The sequence below is a fragment of the Antennarius striatus genome, chromosome 1 (assembly GCF_040054535.1).
Source record: "Antennarius striatus isolate MH-2024 chromosome 1, ASM4005453v1, whole genome shotgun sequence".
Classification (NCBI taxonomy): domain Eukaryota; kingdom Metazoa; phylum Chordata; class Actinopteri; order Lophiiformes; family Antennariidae; genus Antennarius; species Antennarius striatus.
Genome location: NC_090776.1, coordinates 28,231,861 through 28,248,309, shown reverse-complemented (window position 1 = coordinate 28,248,309; position 16,449 = coordinate 28,231,861). Strand labels below are relative to the sequence as shown.

The following is a 16,449-nucleotide window of genomic DNA, read 5'->3' as shown; positions in this document are numbered from 1 at the left end:
CTGGGAAGCATTCATAGGATTTATCCGGTCCTGCTGTATGGCACAGAGATCTGTGTCCCTCTGAAAAGAATCCGCGGAGAAAACAAACACTACATGGATAAGAAGTATAATAATTGTCCAATCACAGCACAAGGAGGAAGACCGGGTTTCCTTAGCAACAACTGAGGGAAAGAAGATAATCCTTTCTCTTTCTGCTTCCTTGTTCATTGGACACACCCCTGTGGACTGTTTTGGGTCAGTATTTTTGAGAGGACTTGGTGTTTTGCAATTGCGTGAGACAAGCTGCCATCCGAAGTCCAGCTGAAGGTGTTTGGCCCCCCCCACCCCCACCCCCCACCCTATACACACCCCACCTTCTTTGTAACTGTCTCATTGGCACCATGATTTTTTTTTTTTTTTTTTAATTCCTACATAAATTTTCATTACAAGTCACGTTCCACTGGCTTGGAAATCAATTCATTCTGATCTCACGCCACCTGGAATAAGCCGTGCTTTGAGGTGACCCGCTCCCACCTTCTTCACTTTCATGGACAAGAAATGAAGGGCACCATGAGAAAGTACTATCAAAGAAAATGGATTTGAAGCTAAGTATATTTTGATATGATTTTTTTCCCGACTTTTATAGGAGAAGGAAACACCGCAGTAAACAGGAATATCACACTTTTTCCAAACAGGATTTGTCCTTTCTCTTGGCAGACCTCACTGAGGGACTACATTTCAAAGGCAAATCATGTTGCCACTGGCTAATAATGTAGAACATCATCATTTATAAAAACCGAGCCAATGCTGGGAGTCTTTTTTCTTTCTGTATCAGATAGCGTTGTCAGTAAGGGGTTAACGTGAGCCCTTTTTCTTTTGTATGTTAGCCTTCCATTATGCCACAGTGTTTAATAAGTTAAAAAAAGATTGTTCAGGACAAGTAAAAGAGGTCTCATGTAAAAGACCATTTAAAAAAGCTTCTCCTTAGGGACTTTCAAATTTACACATTGATCCATAAGATGAATTTGATTCAACAGTATTATTAAGGTGTTTTATGCCAATTTTAGCACATTTATTTTATCTGTTCCTTTTTCAAGGATTTACAGCATTTGACAGCATTTCCGATGCCCAATTTCCTTTTGTTTTTGGAACTGTTTACCAGAGGGCATGGATGTCACAGTGTGACCCTGTGCCGAGTGAGTGGGCGAGGCAAAGTGTTTTGGCTGCCCAGGTGCTTTTAAGATGTTGAGGTCTCCCTGCCTGGCTGGGGTCCCTGTTCGGATCAGTAGCACTGAGGCTCTTTGTAGCCAAAGACATGGACTCCGACACGGCTCCCCCACACCCTCAGCCTGTTGGTCACTGGCCCCACATCGCCCTGTAAAGGATGTCCCTCAGCAGAGCGCCGGCCTGGGACACATCTGAGACCCCCAGCCCGAGAGAACGTATCCGCAGCCACATGAAGATGGTGATCAGCCAGCTGGAAGGTATCCTTTTAGAGTTAAAGGATGTGGCCAAGGAACTTCGGGAGGTGAGATTCAAAGTTACATCACACATATCAGACTTTGGGTAGCTGAGTTATTAAAACAGGAAAAGGAGGAGAAAGAGAGGCTGAGACCAGCTGGGTGGGCTACTTAACCATGCTGCCTCGAAAAAGAAGAAAAATTCCTTTAGTCATTAAGATTTGAAAGGTTTTCTTCTTTCTGTTTGCTACTAGCAGGAGGGTGTATTTGATTACAACTGCAGAAAGGCTGTCTTCCCTTTCCAATCAAACATTTGCTTATTGCTAATTACATGTGTTATCTTGTGTTCTGCAGTGTCTAGTGAAGAGTGCAGCAAAAGTGAAAAGCCGTTGAAAAGCAGGAAAGCCATACTAAAAGGAAGCAGAGAAGCAGGCCTAGATTAGATATAAGACTTAGCACTGCAATAGTTATATAACCATTTTGTTAAGGATCAACTGAATTCCTTCTGTATTTTTTCAACTGTCATGGCAACGCTGGGAGATTTGCGTATATATGTGTATGTATGGTTTGAACAAGGATCAACAAAATGACCAGCATGTGCGCACAAACATCCCGACATGCATTTAGAAATGGACAGATGTGTTCTGCAACAGCTAAAACTGTGTGGCAACTGTATTAAGTGTGTTATAGCACATAATAGTTCCGATCATCTCTCTGAGATGATTCTGCTGCAATGTTCTCAAAGCCGAGCTTGATTTTCAAAGCTCCTCCGTAGAAAGAGATGTAGGCAGATAGAGAGGCAGAGACAAATGAAACCTGGGGGAACAGCTGTGTCCGACCCGCCCGACGTCCTCCAAGCACATCACATGATTAATCCCTCTCTTGCTCTTGATCACACGTGCAGAGGAACTGAATGTGCCACTGTGGCTTTCTAGATGTGTTAAATTCAAACGGTGGATGTTAGCACATTTAATGACTTGAAGGAGAGATTTTAGCAACCAAGATGAAGCTGCCATAACTCACTTTATCACACCCACTTCATACATGCGCGCACACACAAACACACACATACATACACACACCAAGCTGTACTTTATGTACTTGCACAGTTGGAGGTGCAAGGGCACGGCTCACAGTGCACCTTTTCTCTAGTGAGTAGGAGAAGCTGGCCTGCATGCCAGAGTGATTGATGATTATGGGACAACTGCAAATGGAATAATGCTGGCTGGAGCTATTTATAAACAAAAACACAGCCCATGCCTCTGCCAGCATTGACAATCTCATGCCGGACCCCAGTGGGAAGGTGTTCAAATATCATATTTGTATATCAAAAAAACACAAACTCATACATTCAGCCGAGGAATAATATTTGTTGCAGCGGCTGGTCCTAATGCTGGTATAAATATCTTGTGATTAATTGACCTGCATTATTGACTGAATCAGAAGCAGATGACAAAAGAGAATCAGAAGTATCATCAGATACATGAATGCCTAATGTTCCATAAGGTCTCTCATTCTTGGCTACATAAAAAAACAACATAATAGATAACAACTGTCACATAAATAAATGATGAACTGGTTTGTGAATGTAGTGAAATAAATAGTGTAACTCAATAGCAATAATGAGTGATTATCACCCAAAAGGTCTGGGGATACTGTAGTTCTCTGAGGAACTAATGCTTATGGTCCAAAGCACACTGCTGGCCCATTATTAAACATTTACTGGGCTGTCACCAAACTTACTGCACAGAACTGATTTCATAGCTAAAGATCCCATACATACATTGAGAGTGGGCCAATCTGACAAAAGGCTGAATCCAAAATGTCATGAACGCACCTAATTTCAACTTCTTTATCAGTCATACTGCAACAGAATACAGCATCTCTCCCCGGCCTCAAGTATATCTGAATTATATATTGAATTGTTCATTTGTAAGATTGATTCCATATCCCTGCATGAATTCAAATGTGAAGCTTTGGGAAAATGCCCCAGTCAATTAGCTATCAACCATTAAAACAGTTCTATTTTTACATTTTAAATTTGGTTATCAATTTTGAACAAAAGAAATATTACTGGTTCTATACACAAACATTTAAAAAGGTCCACGATTTTTGAGAATCTAGGAGAAAGCTATTCAAAGTAAATCTTGCAAATTTGTGTTTATATACAGTATATATACGGTAATTATCAATCCCAAATGGAGGAAGGTTAAAATGGTCTAGAATTTGTCTTACCAACACAACCCCACCTATCCAACACCAACAATTCTTTCTGTTTTCACTTGTCACAAGGCATAATAACATAGTTTGCATTATGTTGGTTCTGGAACTATTCCCCTGCAGTTTTTTTTTTTTTATAGCAGTAACATGCTTAACTTTTATTAACCAAGAAAAGTCTCAATTAGATTTAAAATATCTTTTACAATATTAATGTCCTGAACCAGACAGTAAGCAGTATGATGGCTATATTTGCAAAAATGGACAATTTATAATTTAAATAGATTTATGAAATAAAAAAAAAAAGACATTATTAATTGACATTTTTCCCTATTTTTCCCTACGTCATCAAGGATCAAATATGGCCTTTGTGAGGCTTACAAAACATTAGCAGCCAGATGTGCAAGTCCTCGAGACAATTAAGGTATCCACGTAAATTAGTTACACTGATTACTCATTCATTTAGAGATGCTTGGTCATACTAGAGTAATGTCTCATGCTATAAATCTATATGTTTCAAACACATGCAGTTTTTTTTGTTTTTTTTTTGAGTCAGCACCTCTCAATAGCTTATTTCATCCAACTGCAGCCTCTTGTATTTTTGTAAATCCCATTACAAGCCTTATGACAAGTGAAATGAGTGTGTTTTAAAGGAAGGACATTGGAAGGTAACATACTGATATACGTATTGCTCCATTTGAAAATGCTGCACTGGATGGAGTGGTAACTCTGGAGAAAATAATTTAATCAAGCATCATATAAACCCTTGATTGAGAAATCAGAGGAGTAACAATTTCAAAAACAATACCAAATGATACAAAGCTTCACTTGATATTTCTGAAGTTGAGTTTCTCCTGTAGCTGTATTTTGATGAAATTGGGATGACTGAGGAAATGTAAGCGTAGGAGTGCACTCAAGTTGGTTATTGGAAAGACTGAAGTAAATTGAATGAATTTAATGAAGCACTAAAAAAGCAACACACAAGGTTCAGAAGAAGAGGAAGTACTTGGACAGTTAGCTAACACAACATGAATGACAAGACTGTTGTATTACATATGTAGTTGTTTTGCTGAATTATACCATGATCATGCAGAGCTGTACCTCTGTGCTGGGATCAAGACAAATGAAAGCAGAAGGTCAATCCAGACCTGGAGAATTAAAGTGCTAATTGAGAGCATGTCGGACAGAGAGCCATTAAGGGTGCAGAACTCCAGCACAACTCGGATACTTGTCACATGCAGAAGTTCTCAGACGACACCACAATCGTGTCATGTATCAGGGAGGGTGATGAGAGGGAGTACAGGAGAGTGGTGACAGACTTTGTGGGGTGGTGTCAGCAGAATGAGCTTCAGCTAAACATCTCCAAAACCAAGGAGATGGTGCTGGATTTTCCAAAGCCAGTGGTCATCGGGGCTAAAGAGGTGGAGGTAGTGGGGACTTATAAGTACCTGGACAGCAGACTGGACTGGTCGCACAACCTGGACTGTGTATACAATATAGGTCAGAGTAGGATGTACTCCCTGAGGAGGCTAACCTCCTTCAACATCCGCTCTGATCTGCTTAGCCTGTTTTACCAGTCCAGCATATCCAGTGTGCTGTCTTACGCCATTGTGTGTTGGGGTGGTGGTGCCAGGTAACGGGACACCGAGCGCCTAGACAGGCTCATCCGGAGGGCTGGTTCTGTCATCGGCCAGGACCTGGACTCTGTACAGACTGTCCTAGAGAGGAGGACTATGTCCAAGTTTAGATCGATCCTGAGTAACACCAGCCATCATTTGATTATCTTTCCAAGTTATTGTCATTGCCCACAGTTACATGACAATACCTGGCATTCATAGACTTTGAGAGAAGTATATAATGGAGAACGTTCTTGAAGAAACTGTACAAATTCATATTGTTATTCTCATTATATGATCTAAAGAAAGAGTATGGACACTTCTGTATTTGTAGTGAATTTTCCCTCTTTCTGCACTTTATTTTCTCTCTGTTCAGGATGTTTGTGGGTGTCAACATTTTTGGAGGATGATTGTTGAGTCACATTCTCATATGCTGACACTTTTAGTTTGTTGGTATTTGATGACTTAGGAATGAAACTTGATGATCAACGATCCTTCTCCAGAATGGCTTACTGGTGCGTTCACGAACTGTAACCGATGCATCCTGTTATATCACGGCTTTTAAAGAAAACTGCTGTGTAAATGGTTCGATCAGAAGGGCTACCATTTAGTGCTGTCTGAGGAATTCTTACATACTGCATTGCTAAGGAGGCTATATGATTAAAAAAAAAAAAAAAGCTGGACCTCAGATCAGCCAGCCAGCAGCATTTCCTTTAGAAGGCATCCAAAAGCTCAAACCAGATATGACACATTAATGTCGAGGGAGGGATCCACTGTCCCTTTCTCTCCTCAAACTGCCATACTCAGCGTTGAACCAAATCTGTTCCAAACCCAGAGGCAGCTCATGGTAGGCCAAAGCAAGGAATCAAAGGGTCCCCCCCCCCACACACACACACAGACCATGTTCCTTCTGCACTCTGTTCAACATTTAACTCTGAAGGGGAGCAAAGTAATCTCCAGTAATCACTGGCATTTTCAAGCAGGGAATAGAAGAGTTTAAAGGCATGTTGTTGATAAACACGCATTGCATGAAATAGTTTTTCCTATTATTTGGTATTTGTTTTGGGGTAAAAATTAAAAGCATAGGGAATATTTAAATAAATACTTTGATGAACTTGGGGAAAATGAGTTGCTAAAGAGATATTTTATTCTATAAAGAAGAACATTTTAAATACTAAGTAAGAAATTGTATATTTATGCAAATGACAGCTTATTTCACGGTTTTATGAAACTAGGCATAGAAATACACATCAACTAAAATACATCTTTCTTGATAGACAGGGATTTACTAGAGAATAGGGGAAATATTTGAATAACTTTGAAATAAAACCCCACATTAATCCAACCATAAAGGGTATCATTACTGTAGATTCAGAAATAGCCATCAAAGAGCTGTGTTCCAGTGGCTTATTTCCCAGAGAGCCACCATTTTGACTGGGATGTCACTATTTTGGGAGAGCTATCATTAGCTTTTTCAATTTTCTGTACATTAAGACAGTTTTTCCTCTGTCCTGTGAACAGCAGGCATTGTTGGACACATAGCCACTCACAGAGTAAAGCACCTTCAACTGCATATACCTGTGCCAAAGGGTTTGTTCTCATTGAAAGCCAATTGGAAGAAATGACAAGCACCCGCCTGTGTATCTATCAATTTGTTCCTCCTTTGCTGACCTGTTTTGTGTGTGGAAATTAAAGTCCTAAATTAAACTTGGTGATGTGCCTCCAGTGGAGTTCTCTGCTCAGGAAAACAACAAGAACAAGGCTCATCATGCCTTATCTATTCTTCACTTAAATGAAAAATACGCCGCCATCTCCACACCTGTGTTGCTGCTTTGAGCTGAGCTCCACATAAATTCTTCAATTTCCAGAATGAATCAGAGGCTCAATTCCTCTCAGGGTTGATGAAATACCACTTTGGGATTTGAAATAAAATGTCAGATAAATCCTAGGTTTGACCGATTTAAAAATAGATTTTGACCTGGCCATAGCCATGCTAAGGCTCACTAGTTTAAACTGCTGTATTGTGCATTCATTCGATGTTTTTACCAAGATAAATTTGATATGACAGGAATATTCTTTTATCCTAGAAACCTATATAAATTAAAAAGGAGGAAGAAATAAACAAGTTAACAATCACTAAACACTTTAGCAGCAACTAACCTGTGGACAGAATTAAACTGTACCATGGAATTCATTCCCCTGAGCTTCTTATGCTCAGCTCTGCTGGGGAGCTCTAACTTCTTTACGTGCGGGCCCAGCATATTGACTAGCCCATAATGCCTGTAAAACCCATTGGATTATCAGGCCCTTAGAGCTCTGCCTCCCTCTGTGAAACCTTGCACTCAGCATAGACAGTAATGAGGGCTTTAGGTTGGGCCTCTGCTGAGGTAAACAGTACAGAAGTTGATTTTTGTCAGCTAATGTGCCTACTGTGGTCTAGTTACAGATAGAGCTGTAAAATTTGTTTCCATGCATAATAGTACTTTCTGTTGTACCAATAGAATACCTTTACTTGTCTGTAGATAAGGACATAGCTGCATAGGACAAAAAAATGCAGCTGCTGGTGTACCAAGGAAAGACAGAGTGAAAGTGAAAGAGAAAGACGGTGAGAGAGAGATGAAAGGTAGATGAAAATAGTTGTTCCTGTCGCTGCAAAAGCATTGCAACAAACTGGACAGAATGTTAAGATCAGTTGTTGCAATTTTGCTTGTTTGTGGGTGTGTATGGGATTGTTTTGGCGCATCTATGGGCTGTGAATAAAATCAGTAGGCTGTTGTTAATGGTGTGAAAAATGGCAACCACGGAAGTACACAACAAGCCTCTAAGAATAGCTTCATCATTTCATTGTGTCAAAACATACTGTGCAGAGGGACGGCTTGCTCTTCATTGAGCTGTCCAACTGTCCCTTACCAGGTGTGGGTACTAATTTTACCATGAGTAGAGATTTACGTATTGCATAATAACAGTTAGAAATTTATAGTGATCTGATTTCACAGAGACATCATAGCCTACACCATTTCAACACCCTGTGAAAGTGCCCAGGGCAGCATTGGCCACCAGTGAAGCAGCTTAATCCAGCTACAATCTTTGTTATACTGGGGGATCATACGGAGGCTTTTTGTCCCTTCTTTTATTTTTAGCTGTACTCTGTGATGCATCATAAATCAACCTAGTTCCAAATGAGAATGTTCAGTATTAGCCAGCAGAAGTGGCTGGACTAAGATGGCACACAGCCAAGCAGCTGTAGCCTGGTCATGAAAATACTAACAAGTTCCTGACTTTTCTTTTTCTATGTTCTATTGATACATATAACATGATGGCTCTCACATGTTGTGTTGCTCCCTAATTACTTAAAGGTGGTGTGTTAGTTCTATGATTAAATGAACCCATTGAAAATGATTGCCTCTGGTGGGTTGTTCTGTATGTTGAGAAACATTAGCTTATTAAAATAATGATGTTTGCTTTCTTATTTTCGACTTATTGTTGGAAGCTAAAAAAGCACCAAATTTCAAAGTATTTTACTGAAAAGGATATTTCCTAAAATTTTTAATTGTAAAATAATTTCTCTGTAATTTTAATAATAATAATAATAATACTTTTATTTAAAGGTGCCTTTCTCAACACTCAAGGTCACCGTACAAGATTATACAAAGTCCATTTTACAATAAACAAATAAAAATAAATAAAATCAATACAAAGAGCAATAGATTTCAGATGGAATATGCAGTCTTAAATAGATGTGTTTTCAGTTGTGATTTGAAATGGGGGAGTGAATCCATATTTCTAAGTTGGGGTGGTAGCGAGTTCCAGACGGGGAGCAGAGCAGCTGAATGGTCTGTACCCCATTTTAAGCGTTTTTATTCTGCTTAAAGAGGTGATTTATAATTTGTGTGATGTATGAAATGTCTTCATGATGGATGAGAAAATACAGTTGCTTTCAACGTTTTTGTTTTTTTTAAATTAATTTGATGTCCAGAAAGCAAACTAACTGTGCCCTCAACTATGAAAAATACTTTTCATGATCTCAAGTTAACAATTTACATATTCTTTTTTAAATTTTCATTTGTCTGATACTACTAGATTAGGCCCAAAAGCCATTTAACAGATTGCAAATGGTTTTAAATCCTTGGTATTAAAAAAAACCGTCATCATCATTTCATTAAAAAAGAAATTGCAACACAGTATGTAGGTTTTCTAATTTGCCACCTTTACTGCTCTTTGCACAAAAGGGACCAGCTGTGGCAGTTTTAAATATTATCAGCATAGCTATTAAATCTGTCTTTAAAATGAGCACATCTATTTATTTTATATTTTCATCAGTTAGATTTCTTAATATGCAATTTAATCAGTTTTTGTTTGTCTCTGTTTTGTTTTTATTGAACTCAAGGTTGTATTTGAAAACAAAATTAAAGTAGTGCTACAAATGCGATTAATAATCTGATTTTTTTTAATATTTCCTTGAAATTCCTGAGAAAAATAGTTAGTCATTTAAAGTTTTATTTGGCTGTTTTCCAGCACAATTTTTTTCTGTCTGCTGGGTTTTTTTTGTGGTTTTTTTAGACTTTTTTTTGTAACATGTCAGCAGTATAAAAGAAATCAAGTTAAGAGCGGATTGTCCTATGATAAATAATATGTACTGTAGTTGAATTTTAAAGTTGGAACCCCACATTTGCTCACAATCCTGTTTGAATGTGTTGCACTACTGAATGCAAGGGATTTGTAGAATTTTGATAAAGCTATCTGATTGCAAGATCACACACCCTGATGGTGCAAAAATAATCAAGAAATGCCAATACATTATACAGTAATCCCTGACTTGGATTAGTTTCTAATCATCACATTTAATGTCAACTAGTCAGAGTTCCATTTAACATTTAAATGTCATTATTTCTTATGTGAGGAGCCTAGCTTCCTCATGTCACATTTGTATTATCTACATTATAGGACTTAGCAGAACTGGCATCATTGAATAAGTTATTTTTGATTTTAAGGAATCAAACAACTGAAAAATTGGATGTTACAATGTATGAGAATGGTGCAGTCTACAATAATCCCCACCTATATATTCGACTAGGCTCACTTGAAAGTCTAACGCTGCCACCAACTCCACCCACTACCTGTCAGTCAAGGGCCAAACCAATCGCGGCGTCCAACCAATCACGGCGCATCTGCAAGACGGAATTGCGTGAACAGTGTGGCGTAAGGCATCTGCTATCTCCACTTGCTCTTTTGACAGGTGCCTTTTCCATTAACGTTAGCTCCTTTCCCAATCTCACCATTAGTTAGTTTTCTTTCTCCAGTTAGTCTGCTAACATTCATCTACGGCTTCACAATGCCCGCCCAGCGCCATCCGTGATTTGCCAGCACAAAGTCGTTACGTCACCACGTTGATTTTTGATTATGTCAGGTGCGCTTGGTTTATAATACCAATACATTTGTTTTCATGTGTTTTGTATGAAGTCTGATGTTATTGTTTCATCGTGGAATTTCCACCGGTTCCCGCTAGTTACTGATTTAAAGGAGCAGGTGTGAGCTAACTTATCTTAAAAATTGGAAAGAGCACTGCTTCAACATCACTTCTCCTTGCTCTACACTGGCCTCAATCCGAGCATACAAAGAGCGTGGCTGCAGCACGTGCACATTAGTTATTTACACTCCTTTAAACACTCCTTGACTGGTTGTTTAGATTCACATGTAGTGGATTATTGCAGAGGGTCTGGCTCTGGACTGTAATTTTACAATGATTATCTGTCTCATGAACAGTGAGGCAATGGTAGTTTTAGATAATTCTGCAAGAAGTTATTTTTCCACAGATCATTCATGAAAAGTTCTTGGTATGGATACCACAACCCAGCAGTGACATGACCATTTCAGTACTGCTGAGCTATTGCAAGTGTTGAAGGCTAAATTGTTAGTCTTCAAGAAAACACTGACTCCTGTGAATTTTTAACCACAGAGAGCTGTTCTAAACCCATGAGTCACATAATTTAAGCACACTCAAGTAAAAAGAGCCAAATAAAACCATGGCACAGGGAGAGCAATGCATGCAGGCATAACACCTGACGCAGGCTGGAAGTTGAAGAGAATAGCTTAGAATAGAATCTGCTCTTCCTGTCTTTGGAATAATTTTATTTTAAGTGTATTATTACTTCATTTGTTTTGAGAAGATTGCAGGATGTTGGTTTTCACATTGGACTGGTGTTTTTGGACTTTTTTTTTCATAGCTTATGCCATGCAACATCTCTAATAAGATTTTTTTTTAAAAAAGGACTCCAGGAATTTTACTACTGTGTATTACATGGTGAATGAATGATAAAACCAACATATACTATAATATATTAGGGAAATATATATTTTGATCCATTTTACTCGTGACAATACCCACTGGGTACCAATTCCCAAATTGGTGGTTTATCCTTCTTGTGTAATCACATTATTGCAATACTACAAGTGAATAAATGTATCCATACACAATGTAAGTATACAGCCCTGCTTGTGTTTCCGAGAAAAGAAAGTTTATAAGTGACCTTTGATTCAAAATTTTCATCAAAGTCACCATGATTTTTTTGTAAAGGGCAGCACATTTACAATCTTGGAGTCTCAGATTTGAATTTAAAAAAAGTAATTCTGTTGTGAGCTTCTAAAACAGCTCAGTATGTTTCTGAAATACTGTATCTGTCTCTTCGTCTTATTGCTTTTCACTGGTATTTCACACTCTGCCAGTAGCACAGCATGGAAGCCTGCCACCAATGCCATTGTCAATTGTATGACAATGCATAATCTAATGCAGGGCAGGGCGAGATGAAAGAGGCACAGCAGAGAGGACAGGCTAATTATTCACACAGCTAAAAGCATAGGGAAAGAGAACACGTCAACAAACTGTTTGGTTGATTAATGTTTTTTGTCATCTGCGCAGTCACCTGTGCAGTTGACAGTCTAAGGCCAAGACAATGAAGCCTGAGATTCTTGACTTTTATGCAAAGTGGAAGATACAGCAAGTTCTACAAGGTGGAGAATATAATTAGTCTTTTTTTGGCTTGTCGTTATTCTCAAGGACTTACCGGAGACGGGACTTGGTCCTGAGCTGCAGCGGAACGTGTGTAGCAAGTTTTGATTAGAAAATAAAATCCTGACTATAATTATGTGAATTTACTAATCAAAATGCATGATGAAAATTGATTTCCAAGGTTAATATTGTTCTGATGCTGTGTCTACAATTTCTCTCTATTTTAAAGGAAATGTTATTGTCCATTTAGCACAGACTATCCTCTCTTTTTCATTATTTAGATCCTTTATACCTCAAGTGCAATGGATATTTCTTCATGGATCATATATAACATTTGTATTTTGAGAACATGTCCTTTAGTGCCAAGTAATCATGTCATTTAATACATCAGTTATTATGAAAATAACAATATTCAATGGCATCTAGTCAATGGTTTGTGATTATTCTACTTTGTCATATGGCTGTGTAATAACAAAATTGAGACCTTACCACAGGTCTCAAAATGCAAACATCTAAAAAATGAACCATCCTAGATTTTTTTAAAAATTATTAGCTCATAGCTATGCAAGTACATTAAAAAAAAAAAAAGTTACTTTCAACTAAACTAATTGCATTTGCTGTAGTAAAAATAGAGATATGTCATGTAGTGGTATATATGTATATAATGCGGGAACTAAATGTAAAATTTATATAGTAAAGCCAATTGATTTTTTAATGAATAAATTAATAGAAGCAGCTTCCTTCTATGGTTATAATTTTTATTATTAATTATGACCAGCAATGAACTGAACATTGCATAGTTTTTTTTTAATGTAACAGCACCAGTGCGAATCTGATGTATGAAATTTTGCATATTTTTTTTATCTTGAATTAAAGTAATAGAATACAATATAATTTCAATGATTAATTCAAGAACTTGATGTGTTTGGACTGATTGGAAAAAAAATCTAATGTCATATTCTTCAGCAGTAGGAAACTTTAATACTAAATAACTGTTTTGAGACATTATAAACAATTTTGCACATCAATCAGTATAGACAATATAATTACGTTTTGCTGCTGTGAGTAAAACTCCTTTACCCAGCAGATTATTTAAAAATTTTTGTCTACCCTTTATGGCTTGTTTAGTATTAGTGAGGACTATCTGTTGTTCATGTTCCAGCAGAACAGAGGGGACACCTCTTGTTGTCACACATTAACCCAGGATGACGCCAGTATTAATAAATTACGTCAAACATTTTTAAAAAGTCCACTGTACTGGCTAAATGGTTATTAATTGATTTTATCGATTTTTTGGAGTAGTAATATTGACAGTGGCTATTAAATCTGCAATGCTGTATGCTTATGCATTTTAAGATTCATTAAAATTTAAATTTAAGATGGTTACATTGACTGACTTAATGGAAGTACAATAGTGCTTTATCTATAGCTGGCATACATTATTTAATATGTCCTGTACAGCCCACAGATTTACATACTTCATCATTAACCATGGTTCCATTTCTCAAGTGAGTCCATTATGAAATTCAAATTCATTTTCATCTAAACTGTACGTGTACAGCCACAAATGACATACATACAAACATACATTGCAAACTCTCTGTGGTTAGGTAAATATTAAGTAGTTGGTCTTGAGTCTGACAAGTGAAGATGATCCACTCAATCTGTGACTTCCAGTGCGTAAACATGGACCGTTTTCTTGAATGGTTGATAAAGACGTTTGTAGGACATGGTAAGATTCGGGCAGATTTGTTTAGTTACTGAGAGAAAAATAAATGTGTTGCTCTTTTGTGGCAGTCATGTGTGCCTTTGCACACATTAATACAAAACAGCTGATTTGTGCTTTTAATGCTGAGGGGTCACTGTGATGATCAATGCAGTGTGTGGCACAGTGTTAAGTGTTGCAAGCTGTGTTTGACCAAGGACTTAAAGTTAATCATGACAGCAATGACCCTCCAAGAGCTACATTTTCAGGCAGCACCACATCAATCATAGTGTCCTGTCTATGACGTGAGGGTTATTACCGATTCTGTGTGCACATGTCCCTTGCCAAAAATACACTACATGACTAATTGACCTTATGTTTCAAAACTGTCTTGTTTGACTTTAGAGCCATTGACTTGGATTAGAAGATGGAGGGGATTGCAACTGAAAATATGACCCACATAGTAGCAATCAAGGTCATGGCTAGAAATATAACTCATTGACTCAGCTGTTTGATGGACTTGTCTTCCCACAGTCATGACTTTCAGTGTCAGGTCCGCTGTTGGGAAAGTGTGGGGAGAACTGTGTCAGCACAAAACCAGTAGAACAAACCATGGAATAACGAGGAATGTCATGTCTGTTGCTGTATGAATTTGTTTCTGTCCCTATAAAAAAAAAGTAGACCAAGGATCAAGAGATGATGTTGAGAATGACAAGGAAGTGGAGGCAGGTAGAGAGTAAGATTGAAAGATAGCAGAAGACAAGTCAGCAAAAAAAAAGAAAACAAACAGATGGAAAGAGAGAAGGCTTACAGACACCAGTTCTTTTTCTGAGCTGGACCTGCTTGCAAAAGGTTGGTGGGTTGTCGTCTTCAGGGGGAGTGCCATACTGGGCCAGAAGTTCATCCCATAACTCTATAGCTGCTTGTCAGTTGCAAATATATGACACTAAAACCTGGGTCTGGCCATTTAACACCTGCCAATCCAGTAGCTGCACTATAAGCTGAGTGAAGCATCTGTTAGCCAAAGCATATTTGCAGTATTTCATGAAAGAGCACAATGGATTTGTCTTTATCACTTTGTCTGTGTTTTTAAAATATGTGTATTTAAAAATGCCTTCTTTTTTTTTTTTTACTGAGGTTTCAATTGCATCTTCTTACACTTGGTTTTCTGTCTGAATGCAATGCAAGCACAATGTGTGGTCCTGTTACTTCCACATGTGGAATGTGTATGGCAATAGGACTACATCAGAAATCGAGAAAAAAAATAACCATAATCATAAATATCTTCCAGTAGGGCAGACAACTCAAAGCTCCCTATCAGCACATTAGAAGATAAGATTAAACATCACCTAACTGAGATGGTAAATCATTAGCTTGTCATGTGAATTATTTACAAAGGGGTACATATGTAGAATGAACGCTGACCATAGTAATCATGTGTTAAACACCATGGTACCTTTGGTGGTAATTACACCTGCATGCCTTTTTAAAACGCCAGTTTCAAAATGATCATTTTACTCAAATGTTGCATCATTTTAATGAGAATGCCATTTTCAGGGACTGAAACAGCAAACTTTTGAAAATGTGATGCAGAGTAGAAAATCAAGATACCACTGTACTGGTGCAATAAAAATGATCAAAACAAAGATGTCTGGCTGAAAACAAGACACAGCCCCACTTTGCTCTTGCCTATTACAGGTTCTGGCGGCTCTTTTTCTAGTTCAGACAACAAACAGCCCACCCAGCCAGACAAACAACAACCAAAATGCATTATCAGACTGTTTTTGTTGCTGTAGACTTTGGAGTTTGTTGATATTCTTCAATGCAGGTTTGCAGAACCACCAGGAAGATCTGATTCTGTGAGGTTGTTTTGGATGATTTTACTGCATTTGTAAAGACACCACAGTCTTCACTTGTGTTTTCAGATGTGTATTAGAGGTATTATTGTTGTGGTGGGTAGTGATGTCACCCCACAACAATGCGGTTCCTGGTTTGTGTCCCGTACTGTGCAGAGTTTACATGTTCTACCCCCGGTCTGTGTGGGTTCTCTCCAGGTTCTCCGGCTTCCTCCCACCTCCAAAAACATGCGCTTCAGGTTAATTGGCCACTATGAAATTGTCCGCAGGTGTGAGTGTGTGCATGAGTGTTTGTCTGTGTCTATGTGTGGCTCCGCTGTGCACTGGCCTGGTGCCCGGACTGTCCCCTGCCTCACGCCCCAGTCAGCTGGGAAAGGCTCCAGCATACCGCAACCCACAACAGTGGACAAAAGCAGGCATAGAAGATGGATGGATGGATGGATGTATGAATGGTATTATTGTGCAATTATGTCAAGTAAATGCAGATTTCAAAAAATGAGAAGAAAAAAAAAATCAGCAAAAAACAATGTCCTATAAACTAACAGTATTGTTCAACCCTTGTTTTAATCAGTATGAATAAACAACTGTGTTTAATGGAAGAGATTTCATT

The 16,449-nt window shown here is 38.2% G+C and overlaps 1 protein-coding gene across 1 annotated transcript in view; it reads left to right on the top strand.

Moving 5' to 3' along the window:
* The first annotated feature begins 562 nt into the window (after window positions 1–562).
* The window catches only part of insyn1 (inhibitory synaptic factor 1), a 49,385-nt gene continuing 33,498 nt past the window's right edge, over window positions 563–16,449 (top strand). The window contains exon 1 of the mRNA XM_068318714.1: window positions 563–1,507. Within this exon, the coding sequence (XP_068174815.1) occupies window positions 1,364–1,507 (144 nt within the window). The 5' untranslated portion in view covers window positions 563–1,363. The remainder of the gene's footprint in view (window positions 1,508–16,449) is intronic.